The sequence below is a fragment of the Kwoniella dendrophila genome, chromosome 1 (genome assembly GCF_036810415.1).
Source record: "Kwoniella dendrophila CBS 6074 chromosome 1, complete sequence".
Classification (NCBI taxonomy): domain Eukaryota; kingdom Fungi; phylum Basidiomycota; class Tremellomycetes; order Tremellales; family Cryptococcaceae; genus Kwoniella; species Kwoniella dendrophila.
Window position 1 is genome coordinate 2389121 of NC_089476.1, and position 13869 is coordinate 2402989.

At 37.6% G+C, this 13869-nt stretch overlaps 6 protein-coding genes across 6 annotated transcripts; 5 read left to right on the forward strand and 1 right to left on the reverse strand.

The window, feature by feature from the left end:
• Window positions 1–110: 110 nt before the first annotated feature.
• On the forward strand, window positions 111–1500 carry L201_000857 (uncharacterized protein; the record flags this gene model as incomplete). Its single annotated transcript, XM_066216652.1, has 5 exons — window positions 111–432; window positions 541–668; window positions 767–942; window positions 1027–1201; window positions 1303–1500. The coding sequence occupies 5 exons, from the start codon at window positions 111–113 to the stop codon at window positions 1498–1500; spliced, it is 999 nt and encodes a 332-aa protein (XP_066072749.1).
• A 412-nt stretch (window positions 1501–1912) lies between these two features.
• L201_000858 (uncharacterized protein) lies at window positions 1913–3270 on the reverse strand (the record flags this gene model as incomplete). Its single annotated transcript, XM_066216653.1, has 4 exons — window positions 1913–2406; window positions 2481–2784; window positions 2863–3034; window positions 3125–3270. 4 exons carry the CDS (start codon window positions 3268–3270, stop codon window positions 1913–1915), a joined length of 1116 nt encoding a protein of 371 aa, XP_066072750.1.
• Window positions 3271–3954: 684 nt separating this feature from the next.
• L201_000859 (uncharacterized protein) lies at window positions 3955–6127 on the forward strand (the record flags this gene model as incomplete). Its single annotated transcript, XM_066216654.1, has 15 exons — window positions 3955–4002; window positions 4059–4112; window positions 4173–4228; window positions 4304–4334; window positions 4400–4508; window positions 4589–4790; window positions 4858–4872; window positions 4930–4994; window positions 5068–5162; window positions 5218–5396; window positions 5469–5532; window positions 5588–5656; window positions 5728–5821; window positions 5883–5961; window positions 6028–6127. 15 exons carry the CDS (start codon window positions 3955–3957, stop codon window positions 6125–6127), a joined length of 1260 nt encoding a protein of 419 aa, XP_066072751.1.
• Window positions 6128–6701: 574 nt separating this feature from the next.
• Window positions 6702–9057, forward strand: L201_000860 (uncharacterized protein; the record flags this gene model as incomplete). Its single annotated transcript, XM_066216655.1, has 7 exons — window positions 6702–6720; window positions 6793–6975; window positions 7093–7299; window positions 7434–7851; window positions 7988–8183; window positions 8288–8481; window positions 8568–9057. 7 exons carry the CDS (start codon window positions 6702–6704, stop codon window positions 9055–9057), a joined length of 1707 nt encoding a protein of 568 aa, XP_066072752.1.
• A 435-nt stretch (window positions 9058–9492) lies between these two features.
• Window positions 9493–10607, forward strand: L201_000861 (multiprotein-bridging factor 1; the record flags this gene model as incomplete). The annotated part of the gene is made up of 6 exons (XM_066216656.1): window positions 9493–9495; window positions 9675–9753; window positions 9830–9892; window positions 10013–10085; window positions 10186–10291; window positions 10473–10607. The coding sequence occupies 6 exons, from the start codon at window positions 9493–9495 to the stop codon at window positions 10605–10607; spliced, it is 459 nt and encodes a 152-aa protein (XP_066072753.1).
• A 565-nt stretch (window positions 10608–11172) lies between these two features.
• On the forward strand, window positions 11173–13721 carry L201_000862 (metacaspase-1; the record flags this gene model as incomplete). The annotated part of the gene is made up of 14 exons (XM_066216657.1): window positions 11173–11357; window positions 11458–11675; window positions 11789–11878; window positions 11949–11974; window positions 12041–12122; window positions 12205–12352; window positions 12444–12560; window positions 12715–12774; window positions 12855–12977; window positions 13080–13115; window positions 13207–13318; window positions 13388–13435; window positions 13505–13622; window positions 13690–13721. 14 exons carry the CDS (start codon window positions 11173–11175, stop codon window positions 13719–13721), a joined length of 1395 nt encoding a protein of 464 aa, XP_066072754.1.
• Between the last annotated feature and the right edge of the window lie 148 nt (window positions 13722–13869).

Sequence of the window (13869 nt, forward strand, 5' to 3'; positions counted from 1 at the left end):
TCCTGCTGATTCGTAAATATAATGCAAAGTAAAAGTGATTTCATTGTCAAGTGGTTTATGTTTTTCGATTCTTTTGAAATGTATCCACTAAAATACAAGCCTTCAACGAAATGATTGAAATAGAACTTGAACCATCACCTTCAATACCCTTGAACGCATTGGAAGTATTACAATCTGAAGGATTATTACCTATATGTGTAGCATGCGGTACACAGTATCCTAAAACTTTCTCCACAGATAGAAACTGTTTAATTTGTGAAGATCCAAGACAAGCTATTCCAGCAACAGGACAAGAATGGACTAACTTGATTGAATTAGGTAATAATCCTGGTGAAGGAGGTGAAAATAGGAAACATGTGATTTTGAAAGATGAAGAAGATGATAGAATTTCATTGATTAGTTGTAAACCGGGGTTTGCGATAAATCAAACTCGTAAGTTCAGCGATTGAATATCGATGACTTAATGGTATGCTTGTAATCATTGCAAACAATGGCTCACCTCAGCTGGATGCTAATTCATATTACATATTCAATAAACAGCAATCATAATCGAGTCATCGGAAGGATCATATATATGGGATTGTTCAGCTTTTATCTCGTTACCGTTAATTGGATATCTCAATAAACTGAAGAGACCGTTAAAAGGAATATCTATATCTCATCCTCATGTACGTTCAATCAGTATGATGTTATCCTTTTTGTCTTATTAAAGGGGGTTCAGCAAGATTTAGATTAACTAACTACTCTTATGAATTGTTGATAACAGTTCTTCACAACCTCCTTAACGTGGTCAAGAGCTTTGAACGTACCTTTATACCTATGTGAAGATGATAAAGAATGGTATCAACGTATAAGCGATATAAAAGAAGAAGATGATAACATCATATGGTGGAGAAGTGAAAAGGAATTGAGTAAAAGTGTTAAATTAATACAGTGTGGTGGGTAAGTGAGAAAACCTTTGCTAAGGTATATCACGAACTATAGTAACTTACACCAGTCTTACTTATTCATAATTATACCTGTTAGTCATTTTCCAGGATCATCAATATTATACTGGGATCGATTGAATGAACCTGCACCTTCTAAAGATGATTTACCTAAAACACAAACTCCAGTATCAGGTATAATATTCACAGCAGATACATTAATGGTTCAGCCTACTCAAAAGAATTTCTCTTTCGTTTGGTCTGTTCCTAATATGGTAAGTTCGACTCAAACATCCCGATCCTTATTCTACTTCACACATTCATTAGGTTATATTACTTGACCTGGTCATCCATTAATACTTGAACAATATAACAGATTCCCCTAAGACCCAAATCAATAATATCAATCCAAGAACGTCTAAAAGCTATTTCATTCTCACAAGCCACTTCATCATGGCCTAATAGATGGATAAGGCAAGATGCTAAAAAAGCTTTGGATGAAAGCGTAACTACTTTCTTGGCTGCTGAAGGATGGAGAATAGATGATGGTAAATTAGTTGAACTGATAACTTGATAAAGCTCAATATATGGTATGGAAGAAGCGAGATACAGGACCAGATTCAAAGAGGACAAATGAGGGAAACGAGGAACATGCAGATCTAAGAGGTGACGGAACAGTCTGAGGGGAGTGGGCGAGGCCACTCAGGATTGCAGAAGAACAAATCAGTTCGAGATGTGAAAACCCGCAATATGACCAGTACCCTATCGGTCCTCAATAACGGAGCCATAAAAAGCTGGTACACTCGTGTATATCGTATGTGTGTAAGGGTTCTTTAAAAGGAATGTATTGAATGAAATTGAAATAGAGCAAGATCGCGAGGCTGTTCTATTTCAATTTACATTCCATCACGATTGAAATATAAAGTTTAACGTCGGATAAAATCGTACGGTACGAGTATCATTGATCGCATATACGAAATGATGTCTTATATCCAAAGCGGGACCACGACAGATTCTAAACCTTCCAATCTCGCAACTTCTTTTAATTCTAAACCATCGTCTTCGCCCGTTCTTTCCAGAATAACGATCCTACCTGTATCTCTAGCGGCTACCAGAAGATATTTACCTGATTTATCTTGTTCAACAGCTCTAAGATGTTTACCTATACCACCTAGCCATCCTTGTTTGGTCCTTTGAACATCTTCACCATTGGTTTGAGAAATTGAAAATAAACATAATGTATCTTCGTCATTTACAGGTGAATCTCTATTTGAAGTAACAAGTAACAACCTTCCATCAGGTTTCAAAGATGGTAATAATATGATTTCAGCTCCTCCTGTCTCTCTTCGTCGACTCCCATCATCATTTGAAGGTAGCATTGAGAATCTTTTTACGAATCTCGATTTTTCAGAATCCGAAGAAGGTAAAGTATGAATTGTCAGAGAACTTGAAACTTCATTCAAAACGTATAAGTGAGATCCTAAATAATTGCGTGATTCAAATCGAAGAGGTAAGTTTATCTCTCATTAGACCTTGAAGCTCAGTTTGACTCACCAGTAGGATGTACAACAAGATGTCTAGGACCATCACCATCCTTCAGACCATCATTGATTTCTTCAATCAAATTCAATTTTTTTGCTTTGGAATCCCATTTATATCTATATAACTTATTCGATCCCAAATCAGGAACTAATATTTGATCTTTATATAAAACAACTTGATGCATATGCGCTGATTCTTGTCTCCAATGCTTCATAGGTAAATAATTACCTTTGTATATCCTTTCTTGACTCGGTGATTTTGTACCGAATAGACCATCTTCCTTGAGTGGTATTACTGATACACTACCACTTCGATACTATATAGATAAACAGACTTGTGAGCTTTCTAGATTGATCGTTTACTTAATTCCACTTAATTCCTCTTTCAAACTTACATGAGCTACTGCAACTTCAGAACCATCAGGTAAGATCGCGAAATGAGTAGGACCTTCACCACCTGTTTCAACTTCATCTAGCTTTTCCAAATTACCTTCTGTATCTAATAATCGGTATACAAATAACTTGTTATCGACCCATCCATTCGAGTAAATCAATTCTGGATGTAAACTATGGTTGTCATAATATGCAGGTATTAGCTATCTTTTGTATTTCCTGCTCCTCTTTCTGCTCATATGTTCAATCGCTAGCTTTACTCACGGATGTCTAGCTAACCAACTGGGCTGTTTAGGCAACTTATCGATACTTACACCTTTACGCAAAGTTCGACTTTCTGCATTGAAAATTACAGAATGTATTGAAGTAGCGTGAGTTCCTAACAAGATCAATTTATCTGCTTCAGTCATTGTGGGACAACTTATAGCAGTGTTAAATTATTTATCTGCATTCATTGAGGTTCAGAAGAACAGAGAATTACTAAATGATTAGCGCAACAGTTATTACAGATGTGATCTCATTAACAAGAAGGAGCATTGTCGATATTCGGTAGCATCCGAATAGATATCCACCTATATCTAGTATTACGCTGGTATCCATATACCGAACATTCGGGTGAACAAAGTACCGCTGAGGTGGACTTCGAAAAGTATATATACCTTATACTCTCTTGCTTCAAATCACAAACCCATGCTTTGTGTCACCTCGACCCTGCTACACAGTGTGCATACTGTACGTCTGGATAACGACCTGTTGCATATCATCTCTCACGCAGGGATGACTTTAGGAAACAGACGCCCTTAACATGTTTATGTTTCTAATTATATTACCTGAGGAGTTAGTCTAACGAAAGCCGGTAACCGGCAGTCCGGCCCGTCAAGGACCGCCCCGCCGGTTCGACTGACCATCAAAAGTTCAAATCAAGGTGACATCGTGGATACAGCACATACTACAGATACCTAACATCAGTAGTTTCTTGATGAGATAATAATATCTCAACTTTTGTTTCATCAATATTTCTTCTTGCAGAAAACGATAACAATTCAACCTAGATTCTACATACCTATACACAAGTACAAACACCAATAATCACAATGCCTGTAGAATCATTCCCTCCTATCTCCGTTGGTCTTATGGGTACCGTAAGTGTTACTTCTCCCCATGAGCTGAAGATGGAAGAGCTGACAGCAAGCGGTAGGGTGAATACACCACCGGTATCACACCATCTGGTCAATCCAAATCTGATAAAAAGGTGAGCACAATCTAAACGATAAATGGCACTTACCAACGATGCTAACCAATATTCACGCAGATTGGTGTGGTCGGTGTCACTATGTTCGATCTCAGACGAAGAGGAAAGGTATCCGAGTAGGTTTTCAAATTTTGATCCACATGTATGCTTCTAGTTGTAAAAACTCAAACTGACAAATGGAATATATATAGTATCATAATGGCCGGTACTAATGGTGGAAAGGTAAGCTTTACTCAAACTTATTCCAAAGCAATAAGTCATAGCTAATTTCTTGAGGATGAATCTAGTTCCCTGAAATCAAAGCTCATTTCCAAAAGAACATCGGAGATGTATACAAGGGACTTGATCTTGAATTTAGAGGATTCCCAGAAACCAATATCAGAAATGCTGAAGCTTGTACGTATTTTTCGTATCTTCGAACTTACTATTTTACTAAAAGACTGATTAATCGTTTCTGTCTTTTCTTTGCCATATAGACAAAGATGCTCTAAAAGCACTTCCAAAGGGATCAGCCGTCATCATCTTCACTCCAGATAGTACACATTTCCCAATTGCTTCCGAAGCTTTAAATCTTGGTCATCATGTCATGGTAACAAAACCTGCTACACAAAAACTTGAAGATCATCAAAAATTGATCGAATTAGCTGAAGAAAAAGGTTTAGTATGTTTTGTTGAACAGTGAGTTTACAAAACGTACTTTCTTAGTATATGAGTTGTCCACTGATATTCTTGTTGATCTCTGCAGCCACAAACGATTCGAGTAAGCTCAATCATACAGTTGTAATATTGAAGGCAGAAACTGACGATAATTATATAGTCCCGCATACAATGATGCCAGAGCTAGAGCCCAAAAGATCGGTGATTTCAACTTCTACTCCTCTTGTAAGTCTTGATGGTGATGCAGATTGCTTCACTTATCGCATCTTTTGAAACTGACGCTATTTCGATCATCTAGACATGTCACAACCTAAAATGCAATTAGAAACTTTCAAATCATGGGCTGGTATTGATTCTGATATCTCATACTACCTCAACTCGCACCACATCGACGTGAGTGATTCACTGATGTGCTAAGGGCAACAGGTGAAGCTGACCTGTTTGGTAGATCCACTGCTGGATGGTAGAAGGTCGATACAGACCAACCAAAGTAACTGCTTCAGCTACCACTGGTATCGCCACTTCAATGGGTTGTGATCCAAAAACAGAAGATACCATCACCCTCCTTGTAGACTGGGAAAACATTCAAACCCCTAGTCAAAGAGGTACAGCTGTCTATACCGCTTCGTAGGTCATCAAATTATTTGAAAGTCAGGTCCTGTTAGTATGAAATACTGATTTATTGCTCAAATACAATAGATGGGCTGCACCATTGAAAGCTGGTGTACACTCAGAACAAAGATTCCATTACATGGCTTCTAAGGTAGGTCGTATTGCCAGTGTGGAATGTGAGAACGCGAGCTGATGTCTTCATACAGGGTGAAGTCAGAGTTGATCAAGCTCACAGAGGTTACAGTATTGTAGAAGACGATATTGGTAAACTTGACGTAAGTTGGGACTACTCACTTGTGACCTATAAAATTATGCAAATATTGATCCAAACGTGTTACCCCCACAGTACAACCCATTCTACGTTAAATACAGTCCAGATGAAGATGGTTACTTTGATGGTCAAAAAGGTTACGGATATGTATCTTTGGAGAAATTCATTGGTTAGTAGTCATCTGTCGGAGAACCATCATTGTTTCATGCTGATAATACTTGTATATTCAGATGCTGCTCAAAAGGTTACTGCAGGAAAAGCTAAAGCTGCCGACTTTGACGGAAAAGGTCTTCCAACAATCAAAGCTACGTAAGTCGAACATGTCATGTAACCTTCTTGTATCAAGTGCTGATGCTTTAAATTTGTCTTTATTAGTGTCCTCACCACTGCTATCATCCATGCCGGTCGAATCTCCCTTGATGAGAAACGAAGTGTTGAAATAACCGAAGAAGGTGGTAAAATCAAATTGAATTAGTATAAAGAGGGTATCGCGACTCGTGACTTGACTTGTAATTTTATCATTTGACATGTAGACTGATTCACTATCTATCATAGCGAAACAAATTTATGCATTTTTTTATCGTCTGTCTTGTTCTTGATTCAGTTGCAATGAAAATATCTTACCTTGTAAACAATTCTCAAATCCGTGTCTTACGGAAATTGACATGACATCACGTATATTTAGAATATTTTAAGCGAACTTTAAATTGTTGGAGTTGATCCGAACCGACGCGATGCAAGCCCGAAAGGAAACTTCAAGAGTGAAGATTTTTCAGTTCAGCTGATATACTTGTAGAGTGTCAACAACACGAATAAGCAACAAGAACGTAACTATGTATGCAGATCAGTCCTACCTACCTTGACTTTCTGAAAATTTGATAATACTCTGAGAGGATATATAAATAGAGTGTTTTTGTATTCAGCGGCAAAGTGTTTTGACTAAACACCATCATATTCGCACAATAAGAGGTTACTACTACCCATTTATCTTTGGTACCTTTTTTTGTTTATCGCATTGATTTGTCGTACTCTTCTCTTAATCACTCAATATGCTATCACGACCTCTAGGTATGTAATTTTCGAGTAGAATTGGCTTGTTAAATAGCACTATTTGCTTATGCATTATCTATCTATCAATAGATTCAGATTGGTGGCGTCAAGCTGTTATCTATCAAATTTACCCTAGATCATTTTGTGATTCAAATGGTGATGGTATAGGTGATTTAAAAGGTATAACTTCAAAAGTACCTTATTTATCTTCATTAGGTATTGATGCAGTTTGGTTAAGTCCTTTTTATCCTTCTGGATTGAAAGATGGTGGTTGTGAGTTCTCAATTCTCCTCAAAAACATTTACCTAGCACATTTAATACTTTACAATAAATACGCATGAATAGTTTTGAATGCTGATCATTATTTTTATGTTGCTGCGATCAACACAGACGATGTCTCGGATTATCGTGATGTAGATCCAAGAATTGGAACTTTAGAAGATTTTGATGAATTGGTTTTAGCACTTGCAGATGTGAATATCAAAATTATGGTTGATATTGTACCTAATCATTCAAGTGATGAACATGTTTGGTTCCAAAATGCGTTGAAAGCTGGAAAGGGATCAAAGGAGAGAGGGAAGTATATTTTTAGAGATGGTGAGTTTTTCGTGTTCATCGATAATGGATCTTGGATTCTGTCTCCATTATCAACGACAATCCGGTTTTTCACAAAATGCGATAAAAGAGGATTCAGACTGATCTGACCTATAATTTGTCGCTCGACTTTACAGGATTAGGACCAAATAAAGATATTCCACCTACAGATTGGCAATGTGCATTTGGAGGATCATCTTGGTCACCTAGTGGATTAAATGATGGACAATGGTATTATCATATGTTTGATTCATCACAACCTGATTGGAATTGGGATAATCTTGAAGTTCAAGAAGATTTTAGAGAAACATTAAGATTTTGGGCAAATAAAGGTGTTTCAGGATTTAGAATTGATGTTGCACATGCTTTAGTTAAAGATTTTTCAAATTATCCAAATTTACCTTTACCAAATTGGAAAACTTTATGTGAATTAAGAGAAAAAAAATTAAAAAATGGTAATAAACATATTACACATCCTTATATGGATAGAGATGAAGTTCAAGAAATTTATAAAGATTGGAGAAAATTATTCAAAGAATATGATCCACCTTTATTGTGAGTAAAAGTGAAACAATTAATCAAAATCCGCCTCATAAATTTGCATATATTTCTCTCCCGCTTAGATAATCTGAAGCAATGTATAAGCTGCGATAACGGAAAAAGCTGATTTTCGTAACCTCCTTATTACTAGCGCTGTTGCCGAGTGCTGGGTAGCACCTGATCGTAAACCACTTTACGCCTCATCAGAAGGTCTAGGTCAAGCTTTCTCATTCGATATCATGTTGTGCAATTTCAATGCAAAAGAATTTAGAGATTGTATAACCCATTCGTTGAAAGATAGTCAAGAAGCTGGAAGTAGTACAACTTGGGTATTGTCTAACCACGATGTAAGTAAAAGCAGTATATATACTGTTACTCCTTGTGTATGCGTAGACAAGAGTGACAAAAATAGATGATTAAGAAGTGTGATGCTAATTTTTAAATCTCATAGGAACTTCGACATGTCACTCGATATGGTCTTCCTGATGTACCAAATGCTGGTTATCCAGAATTTGATGATGCATTCAATGAATATAAGAGGTCAAGATTTACAAATCCTCCCGTCGATGTGGAAACTGGTTTGAGAAGAGCAAGAGCAGCTACATTAATGATATTGGGATTGCCAGGCTCTACGTATATTTACCAGTGAGTCTTAGTCTCTGCATGGCTTGTTACATTCGAAAAATTATCAGGACTGATGAAAGGGATCTTTGCATTGGTGATTTGTTTAGAGGTGAAGAACTAGGTTTACCTGAAGTTATTGAAATCTCAGATGAAGAAAGACAAGATCCACATTTTCATCGAACTAAAGGAGAATGTTTAGGTAGAGATGGATGTAGAGTACCTTTACCTTGGGATTCAAACAGAAAGAATTTCGGTTTTGGTGATGATAAAAAACCACATTTACCTCAACCTGAATGGATGAAAGATTATTCTGTTAATTTACAAAAATCAGGTGAAGAAACTACTTTAAATTTTTGTAGAAAAGCTTTAGAAATTAGAAAAGATTTAGTCAATGAAGAACAATTAGAATGGATCTCACAAGATAATCAACAAGTTTTGTATTTCTCAAGACCGGGTAATTGGGAAATCATTATGAATGCTAGTAAAAATCCAATCAATTTACCAAAAGATAGAAAAGTCTTAATTACCTCGAATGGATCATCGATTGAAGATGGTATATTACCAGGTGAAACTACCGCTTGGTTATCGGTTGAATAGAACACCCTCTTCATGTTTCCTTCACCCTATTCGTATTTCCCTCTGCTGGATCTGTTTGATACTTTGCTTTGGCTTGTAATTCTATGTAATATGCATGTACTACTATTTCTGATAATGAGCAGCACTCGGACAAAGAGCAAAAACCGGATCCGAGGTGCCACTCCACCGTTGGACAAGAGGTTAAACCACGTGTCAGACTCGTCATACTAAATAAATTAAAAGAAGTGAATGCTAGAAGCAACCATCGCCACCACCAACAACTCAGACGAGTTATTCAGTTTAATTCAACTCTTCTATTTTCTATACCTTTCTTCTCTTGGATATCATATCTTAAGTAAGGAATAAATCTACAAATCGCCAAAAGTAGCTTATCATTCAGCCTAATACTACACCTTTATCACTTTACATTAAACAATCACAACAGTAATTTACAATATGGTGCGTTTCCTATATTTTGAAGACATCTGTTCGTATAGGCAAGACTAATTATACTATTTTCATTGTTGCTTTATTCCCTCTCCTATTTTACGGATTGATCGACCTCTCCACTCAACATGCTATCTTCTCTATTGTGCGACATATTCGAACATGTTGTTGTGATTACTACCCATACATAGTCAGGCTGGGACGATAAACCTCAAATCATCGGTTTCAAACAACAAAGACCAACTGTCGCCAAAGGATCTGCATTAAACTGTGAGCTGAAATCACTGGATACGATCATCTGATCAATTTCCATGTATATCTCATGCTAATTTGATCTTACTTTTAGCTGCTCAAAGATCAGGCTTAGTGCTTTCTTCAGAATCAAAAGGTGCAGGTCAAACTAAAGGACGTAAGTTTTATTCTCTTCTGCTCCTTTTTTCCAATATCAAACAGAAATACGTTACACTATTCGGCTTGTTTGTGATAAACGCTGATGTTCATATCATATCTTGTCTGCTACGATCAATAGCTGCCGATCACCAACGTATTGCCAAACTTGATCGAGATGATGCACCTAAACCACCTGAAAAAATTGGTGTAGAGTGAGTTTTGGTTTCCATCAAATCAGTCACAACAAGGTGTCCTTCTCCGCTAAATTCTCCGCTAAATGTTAATATTCTCTTACTTTTCACTTTATTGTAGAGTCGGTCACGCTGTCGCAACTGCAAGAATGGCAATCAAGAACGCTGATGGAAAATCAATGACTCAGAAAGAATTGGCTACCTCAGTAAATGCTCAGCCAGCTGCTGTGAGTGCAATATTTTCTATTTGCACATTATCCTAGTCTACGCGGCCTCTCACCCTGATATGAAGTCAATGATGTACATACATATATATTTACATATATGGTGAAAAGCCTTACCCTCTTTGTCCTGCTGCTGAGCCTCAAGTACGAAATAATACTGATCTCATATTCTCGAAATCCATAGATTGCCGATCTTGAAGCAGGTCGTGCGGTACCAGATCAACAATTGCTTTCTAAATTGGAACGAAAATTAAACGTAAAATTGAGAGGTGCTAAGAACACCATTGGTGGACCTCTTCACCCACCAAAGAAGAAGTAAACGGTATATAGGAGCTGTTGAAGGGGAATTGGACATAAACAGTAGATAAAGTCGGGGAAAAATGTAAATAGATGGCTGTAATTGCATATGTTTTAGTTGAAAAGGATAGAAGGAAGAAGACGAAAAATAGATAAATCAAGTCATGTTGAACACATTCATGCATTCTGGTTCTGCATTCATTGTTGTTTTCATGCATTCGCTGAGCTGCGGCGATGCAAAATTCTGGGAGGATGTCCATGCTTGCTATGTATGAATCTGATGCAGTCCCGTAACGAGAGGAATCAAGTTCTCGGTTGAGATTTGATCGGTAAACCGGCCGATGAGGGATGATGATATAATCACTAAATATGTAATCGCACTAAGACAATCTCATCCTTCCTTTATCTTCTTCACAGTTTCATATACTTACACTGCTTACTGCTTTCAACGCTTGGCATTGTATCTAGTTTTACGTCCAATAATAACCTATTCATTTGAGCAGATACATACGTGTCATATATATCAGCTCACTTCAAGTAATCACATTCCAAAACATACATACCGTTCAAATAGTCAATTAGCGAAGATGTCATGGAATCAATACCCAGGTGGGAATCATCATCAAGGTGGGGGAGGTGGAAATTATGGATATGCACCTCCTCCACCTCAACAAGGTTATGGAGGTGGTAGTTATGGTGGGCCACCACCCCCTCAACAAGGCTATGGCGGACCTCAAGGAGGATGGGGACAACCTCCTCCTCCACCTATGGGGTAAGTGTGATTTGTTATTTATATTATTTTATATCTATCTCTTTTCTTCCGCAATCTTTTGCTTATACTGACATACACATGATCAATTCAATTATCCCAGCTACAATAACGGTCCTCCTCAACAAGGGTATTACAATGCACCACCACCACCTCAACAGCAATATCAGCAATATGGGGGTGGACAAGGTGGATGGGCACCTCCAACTGGTGCACCACCTGAACAAAATTATCGTCAGACAGGAGCTGGATACTTACCACCTTCTGGACCTCCAAGACAAGGTGGTTATGTTCCTCCTGGGTATGGTGGCGGAGCTCCTGGTAAGTCCGACGAAGAATCTATGTTTTGTCAAATAATGATTATGATTTGCCGCGATCATGTAAAGAGATGTAAGAGGTTAAATCATGCTGACATCCAACACTTCCTGAATCAGTTCGACCTCCTTCACAAGCTCAACACTACGGTCCACAATTACATGGTCAAAATGGTCAAAACGCTCAACCTTATTTCCAGTACTCACAATGTGAGTATTTGTTGAGGATACCCCAATTATCTTACTCGTTTGTCCTTCAATAAGCTAACCCCAATTTTAGGTACTGGTAGAAGAAAAGCTCTATGTGTGAGTAACGTTTCCTTGAAATTTTGAATTACAGTATATTTAGCTAATGCTTCTTAACGGTGATAGATCGGTATAAACTATATCGGAAGTTCTCAAGCCTTAGCAGGTTGTATCAATGATGCTCATAATGTACAAAAATTCTTGATCGGTAAGTTCTCATGAGATATGAACGCGATGTTCTGTATATCGGACTCATATTCGCCTGCTGATCATCCATCATGCCAATACAGAAAGATACAATTACAAAGCAGAAGATATAGTTATGTTGACTGATGATGCAAGAAATCCAAGACAAATGCCAACTAGAAACAACATTATCCAAGCTTGTCAATGGCTAGTTCAAGGTGCTCAACCAAATGATGCGTTGTTCTTCCACTAGTAAGCCACATCAACCCTCTATATCATCGCTTGGTTGATTACAAGCACATCACCTTGTGGAACGCTAATACTGATTCCATTTGCTGTTTAGTTCTGGTCACGGTGGTCAAACTAAAGATTTAGATGGTGATGAGGATGATGGGTACGATGAGGTCATTTATCCCTTAGATCACCAACAAGCTGGACATATCGTTGATGATGAATGTGAGTGATCTTAATCTTCCGTCTCCTATTTTTCACGTTTCGCAAGAACAATATATGCTAATCACTGCTTTATCTTGACAGTGTACGTAAACATTTTAAGCAACTTCTATTCTCTAGCTCGTTACGTACTAAAATCTATTTTAAATTCCCTTATTCAGACATGAACGATTGGTTAGACCTCTTCCCGCAGGCTGCAGACTTACAGCCATTTTTGATTCGTGAGCTATTTACACCACAGGACTGTGTATCCATTATAGCTAAGGTAGATTGACTGACTGATCGAATTTTATGAAACTAGTTGTCACTCTGGTTCATGCCTCGACTTACCTTACATTTATTCAACCGAAGGAACAATCAAAGAACCTAACTTACTCGCTGAAGCAGGTTCAGGGTTACTTGGTGCAGGAATGAGTTACTTGAAGTATGTTTTATGCTCTATCACATCTTCCATATTCTTGGACATTCGGGTGCCGGAATTCAGGTGAATGATTACTTTTGGATGCTAATGATTCGTTATGAACAGAGGTGATACCGGTGGTATGATTAGCGGTCTAATGGGGTGAGTTTTGATCAACTTTTACTACTGATTAATGAATATCAATCATTAGTCCTTTATAAATACTAACAATCTTGTTTTACGATGGCATTAGTATTGGTAAAAAAATGGTTAATCAGAATTCCGATGCAAGGAAGAGGACTGAACAAACCAAAACTAGTCCTGCGGACGTTATCATGTGGTCAGGATGTAAAGACTCACAAACTGTAAGTGTCATGCGTACTTTGTTGCATTTCGAAAAATCAAGTAGTCGCTTATTTTGTGTACACTTATAGTCTGCCGATACTCAAGAAGCAGGTAAAGCTACAGGTGCCATGTCATATGTAAGTTCAGCTTTTCCAATTTTGTTTTACGATGTTACATCAGCTGATATGGGTCAAATACACAATCAGGCATTCATCGCTGCTTTGACTAAATACCCTCAACAAAGTTATGTCCAACTGCTGAATTCGATTAGAGAAGAATTGAAAGGTAGATACAGTCAAAAACCACAATTATCCGCTTCACATCGTGAGTAATTATGATTATTCTGTTGAATTGTTGATTCTCTGCTGATATCATATTCTGCTTCTCAAAGCTATGGATACGAACCTCTTATTCCTTGCTTAAACCGCATCATTCAGGTGCCACTTGAATATCGTAAGAGATTGTCTAGAAATACTGGATCTGGGAGATACTGTACAAGGTTATATGTTCAGTATATATAGTGACTGTATGAATTCTTTTTCTCTGTGTGGACGAATTTCGTATCATACCG